The 25,179-nt window shown below is 36.8% G+C and overlaps 2 protein-coding genes across 4 annotated transcripts; one reads left to right on the forward strand and one right to left on the reverse strand.

Annotated features, from left to right (window-relative positions):
* Window positions 1-4,915: 4,915 nt before the first annotated feature.
* On the reverse strand, window positions 4,916-16,441 carry lurap1 (leucine rich adaptor protein 1). 3 transcript variants are annotated; one of them, XM_051896864.1, is made up of 4 exons: window positions 16,426-16,441; window positions 15,705-16,009; window positions 15,204-15,413; window positions 4,916-7,470 (listed from the first exon to the last, which is right to left on the reverse strand). In XM_051896864.1, the coding sequence occupies exons 3-4, from the start codon at window positions 15,396-15,398 to the stop codon at window positions 6,784-6,786; spliced, it is 882 nt and encodes a 293-aa protein (XP_051752824.1). In that variant the 5' UTR covers window positions 15,399-15,413; window positions 15,705-16,009; window positions 16,426-16,441; the 3' UTR covers window positions 4,916-6,783. The 3 variants fall into 3 exon arrangements, with proteins under 3 accessions (XP_051752824.1, XP_051752825.1, XP_051752823.1); XM_051896865.1 differs by lacking the exon at window positions 16,426-16,441 and having other exon boundaries at window positions 15,791-16,048; XM_051896863.1 differs by lacking the exon at window positions 16,426-16,441 and having other exon boundaries at window positions 15,204-15,416; window positions 15,705-16,047.
* A 2,081-nt stretch (window positions 16,442-18,522) lies between these two features.
* Window positions 18,523-25,176, forward strand: ttc22 (tetratricopeptide repeat domain 22). Its single transcript, XM_051897679.1, has 7 exons — window positions 18,523-19,226; window positions 19,857-19,912; window positions 20,069-20,184; window positions 20,949-21,067; window positions 21,340-21,501; window positions 22,706-22,858; window positions 23,419-25,176. The coding sequence occupies exons 1-7, from the start codon at window positions 18,666-18,668 to the stop codon at window positions 23,944-23,946; spliced, it is 1,695 nt and encodes a 564-aa protein (XP_051753639.1). The 5' UTR covers window positions 18,523-18,665; the 3' UTR covers window positions 23,947-25,176.
* Window positions 25,177-25,179: the final 3 nt, after the last annotated feature.

Consider the following 25,179-nt stretch of genomic DNA (forward strand, 5'->3'; position numbering starts at 1 on the left):
GCTAAAATCATTTAAGTTCATTTTTTTTCCTCATTAATGTACACACAGCACCACATATTGACAGAAAAACACAGAATTGTTGACATTTTTGCAGATTTATTAAAAAAGAAAAACTGAAATATCACATGGTCCTAAGTATTCAGACCCTTTGCTCAGTATTTAGTAGAAGCACCCTTTTGATCTAATACAGCCATGAGTCTTTTTGGGAAAGATGCAACAAGTTTTTCACACCTGGATTTGGGGATCCTCTGCCATTCCTCCTTGCAGATCCTCTCCAGTTCTGTCAGGTTGGATGGTAAACGTTGGTGGACAGCCATTTTTAGGTCTCTCCAGAGATGCTCAATTTTAAGTCAGGGCTCTGGCTGGGCCATTCAGGAACAGTCACGGAGTTGTTGTGAAGCCACTCCTTCGTCATTTTAGCTGTGTGCTTAGGGTCATTGTCTTGTTGAAAGGTAAACCTTCGGCCCAGTCTGAGGTCCTGAGCACTCTGGAGAAGGTTTTCGTCCAGGATATCCCTGTACTTGGCCGCATTCATCTTTCCCTCGATTGCAACCAGTCGTCCTGTCCCTGCAGCTGAAAAACACCCCCACAGCATGATGCTGCCATCACCATGCTTCACTGTTGTGACTGTATTGGACAGGTGATGAGCAGTGCCTGGTTTTCTCCACACATACCGCTTAGAATTAAGGCCAAAAAGTTCTATCTTGGTCTCATCAGACCAGAGAATGTTATTTCTCACCATCTTGGAGTCCTTCAGGTGTTTTTTCATGGGCCTTGCACTGAAGAGAGGCTTCCGTCGGGCCACTCTGCCATAAAGCCCTGACTGGTGGAGGGCTGCAGTGATGGTTGACTTTCTACAACTTTCTCCCATCTCCCGACTGCATCTCTGGAGCTCGGCCACAGTGATCTTTGGGTTCTTCTTTACCTCTCTCACCAAGGCTCTTCTCCCCCGATAGCTCAGTTTGGCCAGACGGCCAGCTCTAGGAAGGGTTCTGGTCGTCCCAAACGTCTTCCATTTAAGGATTATGGAGGCCACTGTGCTCTTAGGAACCTTAAGTGCAGCAGAATGTTTTTTGTAACCTTGGCCAGATCTGTGCCTTGCCACAATTCTGTCTCTGAGCTCTTCAGGCAGTTCCTTTGACCTCATGATTCTCATTTGCTCTGACATGCACTGTGAGCTGTAAGGTCTTATATAGACAGGTGTGTGGCTTTCCTAATCAAGTCCAATCAGTATAATCAAACACAGCTGGACTCAAATGAAGGTGTAGAACCATCTCAAGGATGATCAGAAGAAATGGACAGCACCTGAGTTAAATATATGAGTGTCACAGCAAAGGGTCTGAATACTTAGGACCATGTGATATTTCAGTTTTTCTTTTTTAATAAATCTGCAAAAATGTCAACAATTCTGTGTTTTTCTGTCAATATGGCGTGTTGTGTGTACATTAATGAGAAAAAAAAAATGAACTGATGATTTTAGCAAATGGCTGCAATATAACAAAGAGTGAAAAATTTAAGGGGGTCTGAATACTTTCCGTACCCACTGTATATATATATGTATTTATATAAAAATTTTACATAGCCCAATTCGATTTGCTCTGGAACAAGTAATAGATTAACAAGACCAAAGTTTGCCCGTTTTATGTACCCAAAATGAATTATATCTCATGTTTAACCACTATAAGAGCCAGCAGCACTGGCCGAGATGAAGCTGTTCTCGGCGGGTACACGAGCACTTAACGGCCACAGACGGCCTGGAGCTCACATCTCCGAAAATGTCTAAACAAATTGTAAAATAGGCACTGTGATTAAATATGAGTCACATATTTCAGGTCTAAACATCTACATTCTTGCCTAAAAAACTTTTAAAACTACAGTTCATGGTACAACAAGTGTAGTGTTTGTAAAAAATACGGTGGATTTGCTCGGCTGCCATGACAGTCGGAGTGATACAAACAGTAGGAGTGCTGTTATCACTAAAATATTGCATAGCTATCAGCCAATCAGATTTGAGAACCAGAAAGAACTGTTGTGTATATATATATATATATATATATATATATATATATATACACACACACACACACACACATACATTCAAAATTCTAGAACTCTAGAGAGAGAGAGAGAGAGAGAGAGAGTATATAGGCTGTATATAATTTCTCTAAAAGGATGGGCTGATTTAAATAGCAGACAACAACTTGAAGGGAAAAACCTTTCTCAGGCTTTGGCTTTAAGTGTGTTTGTACCTGCCAACAATTTTGCTGAAGTAATAGGAAATAAAATGCCATATACCCATAATGAAACCACTTGCAAGCCCCATTTACACATAGCGAAACCAAGGAAAGAAACACAATTGCATGCAAATAACACTATGCACAATGATGGGTTTGTGTCAGAATCTAACCAATTAAATTTCTTTTGGCTAGACAGCCACTAAAACTGCACTTGACAAGTGAGCATGATTCATACTGTAAATTAGCATACAGAAAACATTTTTTTAAACACAAACAAGTTTTATAGCTGCAGAGATGCTTTATTGTGTGGTTAGTAGTGGTGGAGGCACACTGCATTTAACTAACGAAGCACATTTAACACAGTGGGTTAGCCGCTATGCTAACTAAGCAAGAATCTCTCATTTGGAACCCATTAGGTGAATTAGCATCCTGCTGTGCTGAGGAATGTTGTATATACCACCAAAATTGCCAATGCAAAAGCTTTAAAACAAGTTACGTTCAACACAAATGTTGATCGTCATTTGTTTTACTGACTGCTACTGTTGGCTAGCAAGGTCAGAGAAAAACATGCTTCTGTGAATTTTAGCATTCAGTGTTTTCTTTACTATTGCTTATATGCTGCTCATTTCATCAGAGCACTCATAGGAAAATTAATAGGAGAAATTATATAATTTAATATGATGGCTGAAGGAACGAAAAAGCCAATTGACATTTTGTTTGAGATTTAGGGGCAGTTCACGTGACACCATTTTCAAATAAAAACGGAAAACTTTTTATGCGTTTGGCTATTCATTTACACAACGACAGCATTTTGGGGGCCTGAAAATGCAAACGGATTCAAAGTGCAAGTTTTTGAAAATGATAGGCTGTTGATTGATTGTCTCTGTGAAACGGTGACGTCATGCACATGCGTTTTACATGTTCAGTCTATAGGCGCATAGTTTTTCTTTATAAAGTGACATCGCCAACTACTGGCCTGGCATGCACAATACAGCGTTTTTAGTTGTTTTCTCAGATTCGTGTGAACAGGGATTGTTCTTACCATGTTGTTGTCTGTACGAGAAAAATGTTTCCGTTTTTTAGTACATCGTTGTCGCATAAACGTACCCTTAAGCAAAGTGTATAACATTGTCATCAAACTTTATAGCTGATTTGAAATATATTATTGCAAAGTTATATACAGTTTTGGAGATTTTGGTCTTTCCCTATTCAGGCATAATTGTATCTATCTATCTATCGATTATATACATAGAAAACAACTACCCAGGAATGTTAAAGGAACACTCCACTTTTTTTGAAAATAGGCTCATTTTCCAACTTAAACAGTTGAGTTTTACCGTTTTCGAATCCATTCAGCCGATCTCCGGGTCTGGCGGTACCACTTTTAGCATAGCTTAGCATAGTTCATTGAATCTGATTAGACCGTTAGCATCTCGCTCAAAAAAGTGACCAAAGAGTTTTGATATTTTTCCTATTTAAAACTTGACTCTTTTGTAGTTACATCGTGTACTAAGACCAACGGAAAATGAAAAGTTGCGATTTTCTAGGCCGATATGACTAGGAACTATATTCTCATTCTGGCGTAATAATCAAGGAACTTTGCTGCCGTACCATGGCTGCAGCAGGCGCAATGATATTACGCAGCGCATGTGACCCCCTGTTTGCACAGGGAGCGTGCCTTGCAACCATGGAGACATTTGTGAGAGACGCTGGTTGCCTGCTGCACCCTTTGTATGGCAGCAAAGCTCCTTGATTATTACGCCGGAATGAGAAATCGCAACTTTTCATTTTCCGTCGGTCTTAGTAGACGATTTAACTACAGAAGAGTCAAGTTTTAAATAGGAAAAATATCGAAACTCTTTTGTCATTTTTGAGCAAGATGCTAACGGTCTAATCAGATTCAATGAACTATGCTAAGCTATGCTAAAAGTGGTACCGCCAGACCCGGAGATCGGCTGAATGGATTCGAAAACAGTAAAACTCAACTGTTTAACTCTAGGGGAGTTGGAAAATGAGCCTATTTTCAAAAAAAGTGGAGTGTTCCTTTAAGATACCTTGCCTCCCCTTGTTCTGCTGTGCAACTGGTCTAACAGGTCTAAAACAAAATCTAATTTAAACCTGAAAATAAACTGAAATTTTTATTTTGAAAATTATTTTGTTCTGCTATTCATTCAAAATGCTGCTAAAATATGAATTATATTATATTTTTTAATATTTTCTATTAGAAAAATCCAAAATTTTCAGCAGTTTTGGATCCCTCAGTAGGTACTTATTGCCTCTCATCTGATCACGCCTATGGCAGCATGTAAATCAGGATCACTGCTGTTTCCATTTAAATATTATTTTATCTCTCTCCAACAAATCCATATCTAATTTTTAGTACTTGCTCGCTTCTCTTTGATCATCCTCTCCATCTCATTCCAATATCTTCACCTATAACCCAGCTCTTCACACAATGGCTTCTGGGATTTGTCCCGTCTCCATTTCCCTGACTCTAAACAAACAGCTGAGTGACACACATGCACATGTTACACATGTATTCAGTAGTCATGGAAACCCTTTCCTAGAAGCATAAGCATTATTAACTGAGAGTGGGTGTTTGTGGTTAAAAAAAGTCTGAGTTTATATATAATACAGTCCTGTTTTTCAGCACAAAACAAATTAGATGAACACATATATACAGTATGGTGTTTTATTACATAACACATATGTTAAATTATTGAATACTGATAGTACTTTCAGTTCTTGCATTAGACAAAAAAATATTACATCAATGCAGTTCTTTTGGCATACAAAACAGACAATGCAGGATTATATCCAGTGCTAACACTGTGACTAGTCAAAGTTACACCACATATAGAACTTGATTAACTGGTAAGAGTTAGCAATCTGAACAGCTTTAAATTAAAAGTGCACTTGAGGTGCGACATTTTTAAATAACAAGTAAAAGACATATTACAAATGCAAAGATCACAGCACAACCACTGGTCTCCATGCGTTTGTGTGAGCATTATTACTCCATTGGATCTGTGCAGTGGAATAAGATATATATGACATCCTTCATTTCCTGTTCCTGTTTTTCAAGCTCATTTAATTGACCCAATATAAACAGTATAATTGATACTCCAAAACAGGATCCTACTTAAAGCTAACCCATGGTTTACCTGATTAGACTTACAATACAGCATTTTTACTGATTGATTACATAAGCATTCTGACAGACAAAGAGTAAACTACAAGCAGTTTTCAAATCAACAATTATATATATATGTGTGTGTGTGTGTGTGTGTGTGTAAAAATGACATTCTGATTGTAGATTATAATTAATTGTCAAAGGCAACTCAAGGGTGTTGCTGATTCTGGACTCAGGGTCACATTGTAACAGATGGGAACATGCTTGGTATTCAGAATGGATTTGTTCTTTGACCTTTAGATGTTAACTCAAAGAAACACACTCTGAGGTGATTTAAGACTTTGGCAGTAAAATTGAGCATGATTTAAACATTCCCAACAGTTTAAGAGCAAATGCTACACTTCATTTTGTCCATATTGTAATCAGCAGAAAGGTCCAACAAAATGGTGAGAAAAAAACATTCGCTGATTTTTGTAACAAAATAAGTTACTGTGGTTTCAAGCTTCTGGATTGTTTTAGCTAAACAAACTTTGGTCCACTTCAAAATATTAAGGAAATGTCTTTTGAAATGTATTCAGCAAGGATGCATTAAATTGATCAAAAGTGACTGAATAAAGACGTTTGTATTGTTACAAATGATTTCTATTTCAAATAAATGCACTTGTATTGAACTTTCTATTCAAAGAATTCTGAAAAAATGTATCACGGTTTCCACAAAAATATTAAGCATTAATAATAAACTATTTTCAACACTGATATTAACAGTAAATAGAATATTGTAATGATTTCTGAAGGATCATGTGACACTAAAGAGTGGAGTAATAGCTGCTGAAAATTCAACTTTGCCATCACAGAAATAAATTATATTCTAAAATATATTAAAATAGAAAACAGCTATTTTAATCTGTAATAGTATTTCATAATATTACTGTTTTACTGTATTTCTGCAATAATAAATGCAGCCTTGGTGAGTATAAGAGAATTCTTTCAAAAACATGAAAAAATCTTGCCAACCTCAGCTTTTTGAAAAAAAAAAAAAAAAAATTAATTTTGTGAACTTTTTCATTGATTCTAAGGACTGATTTGACATTTTCAACATCCAAAAGCTTAACAAAAAATCAATAAATAGTTGTGCTGAATCAATAGATGCCATTACAAAAAAAATATATATATATATGATCCCACATGAAATGCACATTTGAAACATGCATCCATAAACATCTACACAACCTGATATAGAGTCTAATGTAATTAATTCAGGATTTTTAAACTCTGACCCCCCACAGGTCTAAGCTTCTTTTCCATTGCTGACCTCTTAACCTCAAATTAATCAAAGCTCAAAGTCTGCAAACAAAAGCTCAGTGGTGAATAGAGGACCAGAGAAATCTCCAATCAACACCTTTGGCTTGAAAATCACAAAAAAGTCACATCATCCTGCGACTGCACCCAGCGCCAATGTGCGTCATACTCCAGTTGAACCTTGCCATTTATTTTGCAGCTCTCCAGCTCAACTTTGCCATTCTTGTAGGGTTTCACTTTAGGGCTCAGACTCTTCCCCAGCTTTTCAGCGAGACAAGCCCTGGATGAATCTGTGGTGACCATTTGCTTTAGTGATTTGTCTAGGATTCCATTGGTCTTGTTGGGCTGGTATGGTCTTGCTGTCTCAGAGGATTTATTCCAAACCTGAGCTTCTTCTTTAGGGGCATCAGATTTGACTTGTGGAGATCTGGTTCCAGATCCAGTGGAACTGCCAATGCCTCCTCCAGTACCTCTGGAGCCATCTGTCCCCATAGGGGCGGCACACAGTATTGAATCAGTCCCACTGGAGGGGCAGTACTCATCCAGATCATCAGCTAATGTGTCCAGATAGCTGCCAATCGAAATGTTGTCCAGCTTGTCATGGGGGTCCTGCAGACTGCTCCAGCTGCCCCTCCAGGAAGTGTCAGGACCCTCCCCTAAGCTGTACTGACTGCTGGTCAGGCTGCTGCAGCGGCTGGTGAGCGCGCCACGCTCTTCCAGGAGCCATTTCACTGCCTCGATGCCCTCATGCAGTGCTAGCAACTGGTTCAAGATCTTGACATCTGCTGCTCGTAGATGAGCCTGGGCAGAGGAAATACACATGGACATCAAGAGCTTTTTTAACAACCATAACTACAGTCAAATGAAAGTACATGCCACACCCTTTAAAATAAAGGTTCTTTATTGGCATCTGTGGTTCCATGAAGAACCATGGAACCTTTACATTGCACAAAAGGTACTTTAAAGTGGAAAAGGATTCTTTAGATTATCACTCTCAAAAATAAAGGTTCTTTATTGGCAGTGATGGTTCCATGAAAAACCTTTAACACCCATGGAACCTTTTCATTCCACAAAATGTTCTTTATATTTGAAAAAGGTTCTTTAGATTTTTGAAATGTTCTTCACACTAAGAAAAAAATGGTTGTTTTAAGAACTGATCACTGAAAGGTTCTTTGGGGAACCAAAAATAGTTTTTCTATGGCCTCGCTATGTAAACACCCTTTTGGAACCTTTATTTTTAAGAGCGTATAAAGGAATAGTACACCCATATCGTGTATATTTGCAAATATTAAAATATTGCGTGTCAAAAAAATGCACTGTGCCTAATTTGACTATTTACATGTTCAAATAATGTGAATGAGATTTGATTTAGTAGAGGAAAAGATTTCTTTGGTTCTAAAGATTTGTTCAAGGCTCTAAAAATAAAAGACATCATATGGGTCACTTTTATGGTGATTTTTTTTGTCATTTTGGAAGTTTGACAACTTTAATAAATGCTCTAAATGAGTTCTGATTAGTGCTGATTGTTGTATTAAGTCTGAGGTTCATAACCATGACTGTAGTCCTGCTGACTGCAGAGCCAGGGGTCCATTACTGTAAATGCTGCTGAGATTTATAGATCTTCCTGACAATATCCATTCCTCTAGTGAAGCACTCTTCTCTTCCTAATTCCGACAGCAAATGGGCTAAGCAGTTTTCATCTGACACATCTAAACCTGATGTCTAAAGAAAAGTAAACCATATACTATATATATATATATATATATATATATATATATATAGTGTATATATATATATGTGTGTGTGTGTGTGTGTGTGTGTTGCGATTCATCAATTTGACAGCACTATATCCATTTTGCCAAGCCAATAAAAAGTAATAATGGATGCTAATGGTCCTATGATAATAATATATTAGATCCTTCCTCCATCATTAGATCTTGCTTTTGGAATGTATTCTCATTTTATGAGGTATAGCCTATCTGTTAAATATAAGAGTTTCACATTCCTTTAGAAGTATGTTACGAAGCTTCATCTGGCAGCAGTGAAGCATTTTTGTCAGGAAGATGTATTATGATATACAAAGTCCTGAACTCTTCTGACTGACTGAATGGCTCTCCAGCCCATAAAACAGTGCTCATCACATAGTCAGTGCTTCCTCTGAAAGCCACAGTACTTTGGCTCCCACAATCCCTGATGAATTCTGCCCTGTCTGCACCCCATCAGCTATTCACACAGCGCTTCATAAAGGAACAGTTCACCTAAAAATTTAAATTCTGTCATTATTTACTCACCCGCATTTCGGTCCAAACCCGTATTACTTTCTTTCTTCTGTGGAACACAAAAGATGCTGTTAGGGACTGAAAGTCTAAGTCACCATTCATTTTCACCGCATCTTTTTTCTATACAGTGAAAGTGATTGATGACATCTAACTTCTCCTTTTGTGTGCCACTGAAAAAAGAAAGTCATTAAATGATTACAGAATTTCCATTTTCGATTCAATAAAATTTCTGACACATATTGTATACATTTTCAGTTAAAAGAAGGATGACTAAATGGGGATTATGTGCTGAATGCCAATAGATTCAGGACCAGTTTGAGAACGGGATGAGATAAATCAGTTTAAGTGCACCAGGCGTGTCATAAATGGACAGCATACTCTTATCCTATACATCCAGCCTGCTGTGTAATTTAAAGGCCATAGTGCACTGCTGACGTCAACCACACTAATTACAGTACAAAAAACCAAAAGAGAACATTTCGGTAAAAGAGCGTGGGATACAAAAAGAACAATTCAGGCAGCGAGAGGGGGGATGGGAAATAGAGCTGAATTTAGAAGGCAAAGATAAACAAGCCTTATTTTTAACAGTAAATAGGGAAAGATGTAAATACGTAAAAGACGAGAGAGATTCAGAGAACAGATTGTAACAACTCTGCTCTGGTGTGGGTTGGGCTGGGTTAACGTCGGCACAGCACCTCTGTCTGAGCTGCTGAGACTAATGAATATACTCATAAATTTTCTCCCTGTCTCAGCACTGATGTGGTGAGCGCTGATCTGGCTGTGCCCAACTCCAGCCTGTCTGCATCTCTATATATGCATCTGGAACTGGCTGAATTACACACACACTATACTGTTCTTCTTACCATGGGGTACAAACTTTTGTATGGTACTGTACAGTGCCCAGTACCACTGGATATAGAGTAAAACAGTTAACACACTTCAAATTCCTGATAAGTTTAACTTAGGCTACGTTCACACTGTCAGTTTTGGGATTAACAACCGCATTTACTTACAGGTGTGAGTCTTGAAATGTCCCATTCACACAGAAACTTACAGAAGCGTCTCGAATACTGTATGAAGGTGCAATCGGACTCAAGCCGTATTCTCTTACCAGTAATCACAGCGACAGTGACAAAAGTAATATCAAAGATGGTGACATCCATAAAACTGAAAAGTCTTATCACTTTTGACACAACAAGAGTCCAATTAAGCAGTGAGTTCATTCACCAAATCTTCATTAACCGGCAGCAGCTTTTATAACTGGCCGGAGAGTCACACACATAACACAAATCTGACGGAAGCAGCTCCAAAAACAGTGACTAGATCTAGAACCTTTAGATGACACACAGCTCATATCTCCATCACTGTAAGTTAGCTAAAACAACACATGAAAACCTGAGCATGCGGTTGTCACTCCTGTAAATAACGTAACTGTATTAAGGACTCAAATACAAGACTGATAACAGCATTCCCCTGCTGTGTAAACATGGCCTTAAATAACTCTAAAGACTTGAGGCCAGTAGTATTTTGTTTGTCCAGAAAAGTTCAAATGACGAAGATAATGTTAAAGGAACAGTTAACCCAAAAATGAAAATATTCTGTGGAACACAAAAGGAGAAGTTTGGAAGAATTGTACTGGTTTCTTATTTCCTTGCAAGCTACAAAAAGGACACTATATGAGAAACGGACCCAATTTGATTTAGTTATTTGAAGATATGTATCCTTTTTACGTCTTGAAAGCTTTTAACTGTACGTAAAAAAGAGCAGCAACTATTATTCTTCAAAATGTACCCTGGTTTTCCACAAATAAAGAAAGTCATGTGGGTTTGAAACAAGTAAATAATGACCGATTTGTCAGGCAGATTCCTGGGTGAACTAGTCCTTTAAATAGACCTTATAAAATGCTAAATAAATGAAAACACGGTCATTGTAACCCCGTGCAATACAGTGCACTGTTGCTGCAATCATCTTATGCAGCTTCCATCCTTCCACATGGAGCCACACACTGACCCACAGACTCTCCTTTGGGAGAACATTCCACAGTGTCTAAGGCTCACACTGGAGATTCTCACAGCCAGAAGAATTCCATTTTCCCACTCCTTAAAACCATAGCTCATACGTCTTGTGTTCTAATCCCTGGAATTCTGGAGAGCTCATTTTCCATGCTGTGGTGTCCTGCTCTGTTAACTATCACACCACACCACGTAGCTCTCTGCGTGTGTGTTAAAAGGACTATATTATTACTCAGTGGCAGAGTTACAATAGGCACAACTATATTATAAAATTATGCAGCAGTAGCTTATAGTATCTAAGATACTGTATTTTACCATAATGCATATTTTCTTGATTATGGCTCACTGACTTCTCTTGAAAGATGAGGACGCTTTCAAATGTGTACTCAGTGAAGAACCTTGATGTTGCCATTTTTTGCCATGCCATTGTGAAATACTGTAATAAATAAATTTGCTGCATACCAATTATTTATAAATTCTTATTTATAAATTATTTATAAATAAATTCTAAAGCAGACAAACAACAAAAAATCTGAAGAAAAAAAAAGTCTAAGAAATAGTTCATCTAAAACTAAGTATGCATGTATTCAAACTTGCAGCACAGCATAGGAAATATTCAAGTCATATGGACTATGATTATGGTGCTCGTTTGTCATTCTTGAAGTTTCATATTCAGGGTCAGAAATTAAACAGGTCGAGGGACAAAAATGGCCCACATATTTATGTGCATTTGATAGTATTTCATTATTCCATTCAATTTATGGGTTTAGTGCCTATGCAGACACCATAGTGACCTTTAGTTTTATGTGCCGTTTCAAAGGCGAGTGATGTTGAATGTGGTTTTGGAAAATAAAAACTGAAGTCAGAAACTAAAGTCAGCTGTATAAACACTGATTGTGAAGAAAACACTCCCAGAACCCGCAAAACTGCAAATCTGACATTACAGTAGAGAGCTTTATAATCTAACATAGTGACAGCCAATTATTTCAAATCTAGCAGAATGTTTAATGTGCTATCATATTTTGCTCATTATTTAAAGCTACTTTACGGTATTGATATTAAATTGATATAAGATATAAATCTGAATACAATTGTTCAGATTTAGAGTTGTATTCAGTTAATTTATTGAACCAAAGTATTTGAGGTAAATGTGTTTTATCATTTGGGTAAAAAATGCTCCTCAAAATTAACTTATGGGGTGAATATATTTTGGATGCTACTGTGCTAAGTTTGGGGTCTGTAAGGTTTTACAATGTTTTTTGAAAGAAATTTCTTATGCTCATATCCATTTATTTAAACACAAATACGAAAATAGTAATATTGTGAAATATTATTACAATTTAAAATAACTGTATTCTATTTTAATATATTAAAACATATAATTTATTCCTGTGATGGTAAAGCTGAATTTCCAGCTGTCATTACTCCAGTCTTCAGTGTCACATGATTCTTCAGAAATCATTCTAATATGCTGATTTGGTGCTCAAGTAACATTTCCTATTATTATCAATGTTGAAGAGGGCATGCTGCTTAATATTTTTTGTCATTTATTAGAAATATAAGTCTTTTGTAACATTATACATGTATTTACTGTCACTTTTGATCAATTTAATGCATTCTGCCTGAATAAAAAAAAAAAAAAAAAAAAACTGATCCCAAACTTTTGAGCGGTAATGCATAATGAGACAGCAAAATATTCCAAGGGCAGCTCAGTTTACACTCTTTCTGTACTCATTTTAACTGCTGCTGTCTTTTGCTCCTCCTGACACACTGCAGCCATGACAGGATTGACAGCATCTCTTATATTCCAATAAATCACCGCTGTCTCTCTCTCTCATCTAGCACAACACGTGCACTCTATCTCTCTGCATTCCTTCCTAACCTCTACATCCTCCCACTCTCCCTTTCAACCTTACTGCTTCTCTTTTTCTCCCCCCTCATTTCCCCTCTCCTCCTCATTCTATCAGACTAGAAGAGTCATCTCCCTTTCCTCCATCTGTCAGCACACCTTCCCCTGTGTTTCCCATCTGTGTGTCAGGCAGGGAGAGAGAGTTGCATTCAGTGGGGTCCAAGATGCTGAAAGTCATTGAGGACACCCCTCTCTCGCTCTTTCTTCATGCAGATCACAGACGTAAATAACAAGCTGTTTGATTTCACACTTACTTCCAGTGTTTTTAAGTCAAATGTGACCATTTTATCATAGTAATGATATGTAAGTTGTCATTTTTTGTGTATGTTTTTACCCAAAAATGTCTATGCATGCGTGTGCGTGTGTGTGTGTGTGTGTGTGTGTGTGTGTGTGTGTGTGTGTGTCAATAGACTGCAGCAGTCCGGGTGACAAATGTCACAGTGTGAGGTAAAGTTCAGTGACAGTTGGCTTGCTGTAGCTCATGACTATTTGGGAACAGTGTGAAATGGCATCAGGAGAACAGTATAACTCTACATCAATTCCCTAACACACAATCGACTTTCACTCTTAGAAGATAAGGTTCTATATAACCCAAAAGGTCACGTCAGGCGCTTCATACGCTCCTTCAAACGCTCTAATTTATGTTTGTTTGAGTGCTCTCTAAGCGTCATTGGTTTCTATTTACAGTGTGTTTTTACAAGCGCTCAGCATTGTATCCAATCACAATCATATCTGTTGAGCGTGTGAAAGCAACGGCCTATCAGAGGTGCTAGTCAACAATCTGAATCAGCTTAAGACAGCTGAAAACGCAGCAGGTTTTGTTTCGTTCAATGCGAGCCACATGCTCGTGAATCCTTTCATTATAACCAACAAAGTGTAAACACAATGTAAATAAGAGATTCATTGTACAATTAAGACAGCTTTTTTATATTATTACTATGACTTGAATGGTAGTATACTGTATATATAATATTGAAAATTATAAAAAAATTTAAATATCTTGACTAATCTCATCATGATATCCAACCAGTCTTTAGAAAACAGATTCAAAAAGTAAAAATATAAAATTGATGTCATTTCAAATAATTTTTCTTTCTTAAATTTTCTGTGGACCAACTTGTGATCTCCTGGAGGTCCCTACTGTGCCTTTACATGCGTGTTTTAGGCCGGTATATGTCAATTTTAGTTCTAGATGTTCTATACAATTACTGTTGATCTACAATTGATCTTTTGTTGATCTACAATTTGCCAAATTTATGCCAATTTGCATATAATAATAAATACATAATTGCACAAAGCTGTCAAGTTCCATTAACCTTTTTATCAGAAACTATACACAGGCTTGCCTACACAGATCTTGGCCGATGCAGTAAACCACTGACATGTTAAGATGTCTTAATCACAGAGTATCCGCAACAATCATCATGACGATTGAAATTAATAAAACTGACTTCAAAAAATCAGAAATGCAATGGGCAGTAGCGTAATCCATGACAGCTTTGGGGCCTTTTACAAAGTCTCCCACTCAGTAAAAAGCACCATAGCAACAACATCAGGGTCCATTTGCTTAATGGCTCTGCATTCCACTGGGAAACAAGCTCATTTCCCTAACTACAACAATTCTTTATACAACTGAGGGCGTATCTGCCCCAAGAGCTTGGAGTTACAGTATGAAGCATGAACACTGAGAACGGCAGCAAATCTTTTACCACAACTCAAGTCATTCCTTCACTTCAACATCATCACAGATATGTGGTTGCAAGCAATACATCTGTTCATTAAAAACATCATTGCCTAGTATGACAGTTTTAGGGTCATGGTTCAACGCTCGATTTACTGTTTGGCAATGCTGTGAGAAATTCTTTTGCTTCTGGTTGATTTGGTTTGTGGAATGTGGGTTGGGACCCTTCAAAATGAGAAAACAACAACATGCTGCAGGCGTCTTCTTAGGAGTTGTGTTATGAAAAGATACAATCATAGTCAGTATATAAGAGCTTTACACTGGGATTTTTATATGGATACTGCATATGTGACAAACAAAAAAAGGAATGGGAAGCCAGAAGCTTTAAGTTTCATAAAGAGGATAAAATAAACTCACCAAATTGCACATCTGCTATGAATGTCATCCACACACATTATAAAACTTGCACACTTTAAACACACATTCTTCTGACTGTTGACACACTCTCCATTCATTTTATACAGTCACAGACTGAATAGACGAAAAACTGGGCTACATTATCAAATACAATAGTTTATAAATCAATAACCATAAGAATAAATGTGATATAAATAAATAAAACTAGTTTATTAGTATAGAAATGTAGGTCTTACCATCTCCATCTTAAGTTTTCGGATCTTCTCATCCAGTCCTTTCTTCTCTGTCTCATTATTGTCTGTCTGATGATGAGAGATCATTTTGTGCTCCTCTCTCATCCACTTCAGGAGACCCTCTGGGGTCTTTCTTCCCACTTTTAACTCCAGATCCTTTAAATCTGGGACTGATTCACAGGTATTGCTCTCCTCCATGATTATACAAAGGATCTACTTAAAAGAAAAGAGGAAAAATGAAATGCTTGACTATTGTTCTGAAAAAAAAAAAAAAAAAAAAAAAATGCAGCTCCTTGACTAAGTTTTGATTTACACCCCACTGATATAAACAGTATATAGACAGTATTACGGCTAAAAATATTATGCAACACCCTGTGATTGTTTGTAAACATATGACATAGGATACAGTATATTATTGCTGAAATCCGCTTATTCCCTAAAAAAAAAAACCCGTCACATTCGTCTACTGAGCTAAATGCATCATCATACGTGAGAGTGACATACCTTATTAATATTCTAAACATTCACACGACTGTTTTCTTTCCCAAACGCAGACTATATGATCTCCTTCAGTGGGAAAGACAGACCACCTGAGCATGATGCGAGTCTCTCTGAAGATTCGTCGTTTAAATGTATCCGATCCGGTTGCTGTTCAAATTGCTCGGTTGTGCTGATGATGCCATGACTGTGTTAAGGTAAATTGCGCATGTGATGCTCGGAGATGAAGTCAGGTTTGGACGGAAGCTCTCTTCAAACTGGATGTCTGTCCTGATGTGCTGCTTGAATCACACGGTTGGACTGAATTCCACCTGCATGACAGCGAGCGGAGCGCAGAAGTTCACTGCCGTAAATAACTGAGTAAACGTGACCGTAGAAATTCACTCCCACAAGTTAAACTGGTAAATGGCCTACTTTATACAACAGTCCATGTTATACCTACCTATATATCACATGCTATTATAATTAATCACTAAAGTAGCTAATAACAGTAGTAGTAGGCATAATAAGTAGAATTAAAAACAGCTTCACAAAATAATTACAAAACTCATATAAAACTCATTTTTAAAGCGAAGTGAAACATTTTAACTAACTATATTTAAGAAGTTCTGTATAATTTCCATTAAAATAAATTATATAAATCATGTGATGTGTGCACTTGTAAACACATGAAAGCAATTAAGAGACTAAACTGTCCCATTCTTAAACAAAAAGAGGAAAAACTAACCTGTACCAAGCAGCGTAAATAATGTAGGATATAGGCCTACGCAGAATGGTCATTTTGACGAGATTCTGTTCCGACTGGAACTGTTGAATATCAAGCACCACTGTCTGCTAAACACATCTCAGACTGACATTTAATGTTTCCACTAAAATTCGATTCGTAATCTTCTTGCCAACCGTAAGTCAGCATAGTAAATGTTGAGTTGACGCTGTATTTCCATACCAGTGAAAAAAGTTGTGGTCTGTACCGCGTATTACCACCACATGGCTGATATTCACGGTTTGTTTTGTAAGTAGTTACATATAGAAATAAAAAACAAATTTGGACAATTCTGCCCTGTGTCATACTAATGTTCTCTCGGGGCCAGGAACAAGTCAAGATGACATCATTAAACATCTGCTGGCTACACAATGAGGATCTCCCCTCTGTTATAGTCATCAGGGACGAAAACAGAACAGGAACGTGAGGAGAATTACCTCACACAACAGACCCATATTTCCAGTCTGAGGTAACCATAAAAATGTCACTGTTGTTCATACATGTAGCCTACTTTAAAATGGGAGCTTAATATATAGAATTGTATGCACTTTGAAGGATGTCGACCTGCCAGCCAGATACATAGTTTAAGGAAATATAAAAAAAATCAAAATAAGAGATGTACAGTATATGCATATACGTTCCTAATATAGGCCTACTTATACCACTCTGCTTGTATATATGACTTGATATGATGAGCAACAATGAGAAATTCAGTTTTTCCCCCCAGCCAGACACTTCATGTCTGGATTACTTGAATGACACAAAAGACTCCTCCATCATATGTGAGTCACTGTTGTCTCTTTGCATGATATTTATATTTAGTGAAAGGATTCATTCTAGTGGTCATAACGGAAATTACACCTAATGAAAATTATGAACTGACTTTTATGTAGAATTGTGTTGCTTGAAAAGGTCAAGATAATTGTTTTATATTATTTTAATGTTTTAGAATGTTTTTTATATTATTTTAATGTTTTAAAGGGATAGTTTATCCAAATATTAACATTCTGTCATCATTTACTCACAGTGACATATTAATAAATAAATCTTTCATTGAAAGTATCAATAACTTAATATACAGTTTATGTTTGTCATTAAAAAAATGTTAATTATTTTTTTCCATCGGACTTTGAAGCATTTATTCATATATATTAATGGAATATTTATTTATTAATATGGCACCATTCCTGGTCCCCATTTATTGTCATTATATGGAAAAGTGTAGCTCAGACATTCTGCTAAACTTTTCTTTTTATGTTCAAAGAAGAAAGAAAGGCATACACATTTAGAACAACATAAGGGTGAGTAAATTATTATAATTTTTGTAGTCTTTAGACCTTAAACCCAGTTTAGACCTTAAAGGGACAGTTCGCCCAAAAATGAAAATTCTTTTATCATTTACTCACCCACAAGTTGTTTCAAACCTGTATGAATTTCTTTCTTCTGCTGAACAGTAAAGAAGATATTTTGAAGAATGTCTGTAACCAAACAGTTGATGGGCCCCACTGACTTCCATAGTATTTTTTATTTTTTTTTTTCCATACTATGGAAGACGATGGTCCATCAACTGTTTGGTTACTGACATTCTTCAAAGTATTCAGCAGAAGAAAGTATATATTTGACAGCACTCAACCTAGTTCAGATCAGCATTTCATATTGCTTGCACTCAGACAATAACGATTTAAATGCTTATTAGACCACATGAACTTCCTCATGTCTGATGACATTTATCTCACACCTAAGAACATTTTTCACTCAAACACAGACCAGGAAGCTGTGAATTACCAATAGCTGTACACAATGCATTTTAAATGTTATCTAACGCGCAGAGGACTGTTTTACATTTTTATCATATCTGACAGCATTTAAAGTGGTGTTCTTTCTGGCACCATGTTTTGCTGATTCATGGCAAAAGACAATTCCTTCATGACACCAAGGTGTGTCACTCAAATTCAGAAAGCAAGACTCACTATTTACACAGTTACTACAGCAAACGCCCATGTTTTCTTATAAAATGAACAAGGTTAATATAAAAACCACAATGTTGGGGTGGAGAAACCTGTTACAGGAAGCAAGAAAGCACATGTTCCACAACCTTCCTTACTCATGTCTTATTTCTCCTCCTCTTTAAACCTGTATTTCCTGTCCCACTAATAAGTTCCTCTGTCTTAGCCAGGCATCGTCAGTACGTTGTGCAGGAGACAATGGAGGACAGCACAGAAGAGGACATTGAGTCTCTGATTGAGGGAATGGCCTACATCCCTGGCCACTTTCATTTGGATCTGAATCTGAATGGTGAACCCAATGGACCAGCCACACTTCGGCACCGAGACACCCAGCTCAAGCGTGAGGGTCTCAGGGCTGAGCTCGAAGCTGAGACTGGACGACTACAGTACGCTGTGCACAATATGCTGGGCCTGCTGGCCTTTCATATGGATGAACTGGAGATGGCAGAAGAGGCCTTTCACAGCATCTGCCAAGAGGATCCAGAAAACCTCAACGCCTGGGCCAACCTGGGTTACGTATACGAACGTCTGGGTCGCGAGCTGGAGGAGGGGGAGTGCGTGGAGCGTGTGGCTGCCCTCATGGGGTCAGAGATGGGGGAGAACCAGACAGACTGCAGGCTCAGGGTGGCACGGTGCTTGGCTGAACAGGCGTATGCACATCCTCACGATGTGGAGCTGGAGATGGACGAAGATTTACGGGAGAGACTGACAGCTGCCCTTGTGTTATACAACCGTGCTCTTGATTACGGAGAGGAACTGGTGAGCACATTACAGTAGATATCTTGTAGGAGAGTCAATGACATATAAGAGTATTTTATTAAAAAATTAATTATTAATTCATACATATTTCGTTTTTAGGGAGTTGCACCACGTGATTTTTTATAGCTAAAGTTGGCTAAAAATATCTGATATTTTAAGAGACTTAATGACTTTGACACACAGTCATAAGGGGCTGCTGAGGTCCTCATTTTTTAAACAAGGCTTTTTCTTCATTATTATAACAATTTTTGACATTTTTACTTAATGCCTCTTCCAAAAAAATATCCGAATGAATTTTAATTCAGAAACTAAAAACTTACTTGTTATATAAAAGATGTATACAAGCAATTGTATGTATAAATTGAATTTTTAATGTATTTTTGAAAGAATTGTTAGATATAGATACACAAATATTTGTCATGTCATTGAGCCAAGTATAATCACAAAAAAAATCACAAAAAAAAAAATCCATAGAAAATCTGGAAAAGGTATCAGTAATTTTCCATTTCCTTTAACCCTAAAATACAATGCACAATTCAAAATACAATGAAAAAATCAATGCAGAAATGAACACACTACATTGGAATTTTGTGTTTCAGAGTGTAACAAGTTCTGTTCTATTTCTTACAGATACCAATAGAGGAAAAACGAAGTTGGTATTTCAAAATGGCAACAATTTATATAAGGTATTTACACAAGTATTTTCGACACCTGTTTAGCTTCATTTTTAACACATCATCAAACATATGACTGCATATTTAAGCATTTGAGGCAGCTCAGTCATTCCTTGTCATGAACTTTAACATTAATAGGCTGATCTCAACCTTTATTTGTTTTAATAGGTTAGATGGAATTGTAAGGGATTCAAAAGACATTGACCTCACAAGACTGACTTATTTCAACAAGGGCCTCAAGCTTCTCGCAGAGACTCTACAATCTGACAACACACATCTCAAAGGTAATTTTCATACATTATATATGATGAAGACTGGATTTATTGGTTTTTAATAAGGCACAGTCAGTTCATTGATGATACCATTAATTAAGGACCGATTTTAGAGTTGTGAGATGTAATGTCTAAATAACACATTTGCAAATATTGGATATGAAGTTGCAAATGTGATATATGCTGCAATAATGTTGCAATAATGCAGCTATGAATACAAACACACAAATAATGCACATAACATGCAGAAAAATAGATATTGTGGCCACAAATTAAAAATTACTTCCCACAACTTCAATGAATGGCTACATTTTATTAATTAGTTGCCTTGTTTTAGATAAATCATGGCCATGTTGTACTAATTTGGTTGAATTATGGCCATAATTTAACTAAAACAGCAAGGTGTTCAGGAGGCATTGATAGTATAGAGGGGCCAAGAACAGAGAAAACTTCCCCTTTTTTGTCTATTTCACATTGACAGTACTCACTGGCACACTTTCAAGTGCTTTTTGTCTGTCTATAAACTTTTTACATTTACTTCACTCACACCTTGAGAGCCCTGACAACCAGAAGTCCCAGGGCACCGGCCCCATTGGCCCACTCCATTATCCACCCCTACATAAAAGAAGTAAAAGGTTTCACAGACCAGCATTTCCAGTTTTAAATTGCCACATGTTACGCTTGGCTTTTTATGACTTCTTATCAGAGTCCTGAGCCGATCTCAGACAACAAGGAATCATTAAGACGATGTCTTTATATCTCTCTTTACTCTCTAGCCCTGGCCTGGTGTTATGTTGGTCTCATGCTGGAGCGGACAGAGGAGTTCTCCACTGTGCCAATGTCAGTCCATGACTGTGGTTTCTCTGGATCTGACCCTTTGACGTGTTATGGATCGGTACTGAATATCAGCCTAGGAAAAATGTAGAATGTTTTATTGTGGTCAAGCTAATTATTTATTTGCACACATTTCCTCTGTATCCACAACATGCATGGGTGTGACTTTGTTGTTTCTTGACACATGCATTAGAATGATGAGCTTAAGCTTATGTTTGATATGTTAAACATAAGCTGATAAACTGAAAGCTTATAATAATGAGACTATGTGAGTAATGATGCAGTGTAAAGGCTCTAAATGATTAGATTTGTTCTCACTGCTGATTTTCACAGGCCATTAAGCTCGCCACAGATGATGCATTCATACTCAACAGGCTAGCGCACGTGTTCTTACTGTCAGGCAAACTGGAGATGGCCATAGGTATCTGTAACATGGCACTGAATGTCCTGCCTGATGCAGAACTCAACTGGCAGGCATACTGCACACGTGCCAAGGTAAGAGAAATACTTCATTACCTCCCGACCAACATTCAACAATATATTCAAATCTTTCATATATATTTGTTTTTACATGTGCCTATATAAAAGTACTCTCACAAACATTGAATATGTTGAATCGGCTTGTGTATTTGTTTTATATAAATATAACCTCTCCTTGAATCACACCCTATGATAAACTAGCATAACAAAAACAAATGTTTCTGCAAAGACAAAGAAACACCCATTTTGTGGCTTAAAGACTACAAGTCAGGCTAAAAATGATAATATAAAGTTTCTCCAGAAAGTATTTGGACATTTAAAATGTGTGAATGTGGTATGGGTAGGTTTGAGGGTGGGTTAAAAGGAAAGGTCAAAAGTGTAATTATAGATGTAATTACAGAAAGTACTGGAGATGCATTTTTAAAATATAAGTACAATGTAAAAACATGTATGTACATGATGAGTGCATTGTATCAAAGACATAAGTGGGACCAGGTTCTTTTTAGCCTAACTTTAATTTTTCCCAAGTCATTTTAGTGGATGAAATGAGTTCACATTAGGAGCATTTCTAGCCTTTCATCAGTACTGACGCACAAGCCGTAAGCAAAAAAATAAATAAAGTGTCCCTAAATTTCAATGCCATTTTGGATATAATGATATAAGTTGTCTTTATTTGCATTATAAAGTCTGCTGCTCGTTTACAAGCTGCACACAATAAAGAGACACATTTGCAAGTTTTATTTCATACAGTGGATTGTAGGTAAATGTTATCTCATTTAGCACTTATAGATAAATATCACTTTATCCAGTGTTTTCTGAGGTATTCAGTTACGGTGTGAAAAACTGCTTCAAATGATTCAGTGCATGAGTGAACTTTTCAAGTGAATCAAACTGAATCTGAAAACCCGTTTGACCATTTCATGAACAGGTTTGATTGTTACTGAGGCTTGAGCTTCACTAACAATTATAAACCAGAAAATGGCCAAATACTTCTCTTAATTTTTAACAAAATTAACTGTTATTATCTGAAACAAACCTCTGCCTTTTTTAATGTTTTGCTTATAATGGCTAAGGTGAACAAATACTTGTTGCGGCACTATACAGTATATAATGTATTTGTGTTAAGGTGTTTACCATTTTTTCTCTGTCTAATCTTGTTCTGATGGTTTTAATGCACTTCAAAATATGTATTCTTTGCCCTTTTCTATTTTTTCTTCAGCTTAGTGTCACCACTTATGCAAAGGATCTTGAAAAAGCAAAGTGTGGCCAAGGTGGAATCCCTGACCGTCAGATTCTAAAAGAGGCTCGTGCTGACCTGGAACGTGTTTTGGCCATCCGACCCTGTTTGAGGACTCATTTGGAGATGGGTCAGGTAGTTATGAGAACAAAAGACTTATCCTACTGGTCAAAAGTTTGTAATAATTATGATTTTTTTAATGTTTTTGATGAAAAATACAGCAAAAACAGTAATATTGGGAAATATTATTACAACTTAAAATAACCATCCTATTTGAATAGAATTTAAAATGTTATTCCTGTGATGGCAAAGCTGAATTTCCTGCGTCATTACTTCAGTCTTCAGTGTCACATGATTTTTCCAGGATTCTTTGATGAATAGAATGTTCAAAAGAACATTTATTTGAAATAGAAATCTTCTGTAACATTATAAATGTATTTACTGTAATTTATAATAATAAGAAATGTTTCTTGAGCAGCAAATCAGTATATTAGAATTATTTTTTTGAAGGACCATGTGACACTGAAGACTGGAGTAATAACTGCTGAGATCAAATAAATGCAGTCTTGTTGAGCATAAGTAACTTCTTTCAAAAACATCCAAATTATTCCAAACTTTTGACCAGTAGTGTAGCTACTAATATAGTTACTATGTAGTTTAAGAACATAATATATCCATCTCTCCACTTGTCTCAGGTTTACTACTACATGGGTGTGGACGCCCTACAGGAGACCCTGTTGGTTGATGAGATGGCGATAAACCAGGCCCTGGTTAGTCTGGCTAAAGCTCTGCAGTGTCCTCTCGGCTCTACAATCTCTAAACTACAGCTCCTGCGGGGTCGATGCCTGCTGCTGAAAGGAGAGGAGCAGAACGCGATCGACTGTTTTAGGAAAGCGCTTGAACTGGAACCTCTCACCGTCCAAAACACGGTGGTCCTGCGCTGCATGCTACAGGCTATTCTTGTGAGCTTCACCCAATACGGGAAGGACACAGATCACACTATAATCCAATTAGAAGAATGTTTAAAGGAGGCGGAAAAGCGATACGGAATAAACATCGTTCAGACGGAGTTGAAAGCACTATGCCGAGCACATACAGATGAGGTGACGGAGCTCTCAAAAGATCTGATCAGAAAGGGGAAGTTGGAAGTGGTTAGAAAGTTGCTGAAGAGCGTGAAGCCACAAGGGAAAAAGTTCTCAATGATCAGGTCCGTTTCTATTTGAAAGGGTCTGTTGAGCAATGGGAAGGTGACTCCAGATAATGTTCTGATGGGCAATAATGTGATGTCCATGCATGTTAAGACATAAAACAATAATGTAGCTAACTATTTCAAACTAGAGGTATTCACTTCTGGTAAATGGACAAAGGAAATGTATTCTAAAATCCTAAATGTATTACTATGGCGTTGAAGTTAAAAACGTCACTTTGGAATGTTGTCTTTATGGCTACGCTTTCCTCCAACACATGCCACAAAGCATGAAGAGCCAGTTTAACAAGAAATAAGTGTTTAACTGTGTACTATGGGTTCAGAACCTGATGGTGCAGTCACATTAGCAAAAAACATCAGTGAAATTTCACATTCAAAAAAAGATTGATTGTCCATTGTCAATAGCTTTAAGATGTTTGAACCACAGCCTAAACAGGAGACACTTTCAAACCAAGCAACTTTCTGTTGGTCAGCATGGCAAATTCATGTCTAACTTGAACATGAGCAAAATCTGTGTGAGGAACTTTTTCAAAACTCCCAATCGCATAGATTCCTATTGGAAAGACTGGATTCCGCCTGCAAAATTTGATTACTTGCTATAAAGTAAAAAGACTGGGTGAACATCCTCTAAGTGTGATTCCATATTTTTATGCCAGTGACAAATGGATCGATTTCATCACAAATACATTATTATTTAAATCATACATTTTTTCATGTGAATCAATGAATTAAACCTCAGTAAATGAGGTTTGCATTATATAGTAGAAACTAAATGAGTTAATGTTGTCTAAAAGGCTCTAACATCTTTAGGTCCAATTTATTTTATCTAATTTATTTTAATTTGTTTTGAAGCAATACTCCACACAAAAATAAAAATTCTGTCATTTACTCACCTTCATGACGTTCTAAAACCGTATGACTTTCCTTCTACTGTGGGACATATTTTAGATATTTTGAGAAATGTCTCAGTGTTTTTCAATGGAAGTCAATGGGCTCCAATGTTGTTTCCTAACTTTCTTCAAAATATAATCTGTGATCCGCAGAAGAAAGAAAGTCATACCAAATTTGGAGAGTAAATGAGAACAGAATTTTTATTTTTGGGTGGCTATATATTTTAACTGCTTTCATTTATGAGCATATTTTATTATGCAAAAGTAAAAATGCTGAGTTAAATACTGAAATACCTAAAAATAATCTGCATTGTCATGTTTCATATATATATTAAAAAAATCTGAAATAACATTGAGTC

Source organism: Ctenopharyngodon idella, chromosome 6 (assembly GCF_019924925.1).
Source record: "Ctenopharyngodon idella isolate HZGC_01 chromosome 6, HZGC01, whole genome shotgun sequence".
NCBI lineage: Eukaryota > Metazoa > Chordata > Actinopteri > Cypriniformes > Xenocyprididae > Ctenopharyngodon > Ctenopharyngodon idella.

Excerpts from the sequence above, each read along its gene's own strand:
- lurap1 (XM_051896864.1), bottom strand. The coding sequence starts at position 15,398 with ATGGAGGAGAGCAATACCTGTGAATCAGTCCCAGATTTAAAGGATCTG. Across the intron at positions 7,471-15,203 it reads GAAAACTTAAGATGGAGATG|GCTCATCTACGAGCAGCAGA; the intron begins GTAAGACCTACA and ends TCCTCTGCCCAG.
- ttc22 (XM_051897679.1), top strand. The coding sequence starts at position 18,666 with ATGGAGGACAGCACAGAAGAGGACATTGAGTCTCTGATTGAGGGAATG. Across the intron at positions 19,913-20,068 it reads ATGGCAACAATTTATATAAG|GTTAGATGGAATTGTAAGGG; the intron begins GTATTTACACAA and ends TTGTTTTAATAG. Across the intron at positions 22,859-23,418 it reads CTCATTTGGAGATGGGTCAG|GTTTACTACTACATGGGTGT; the intron begins GTAGTTATGAGA and ends CACTTGTCTCAG.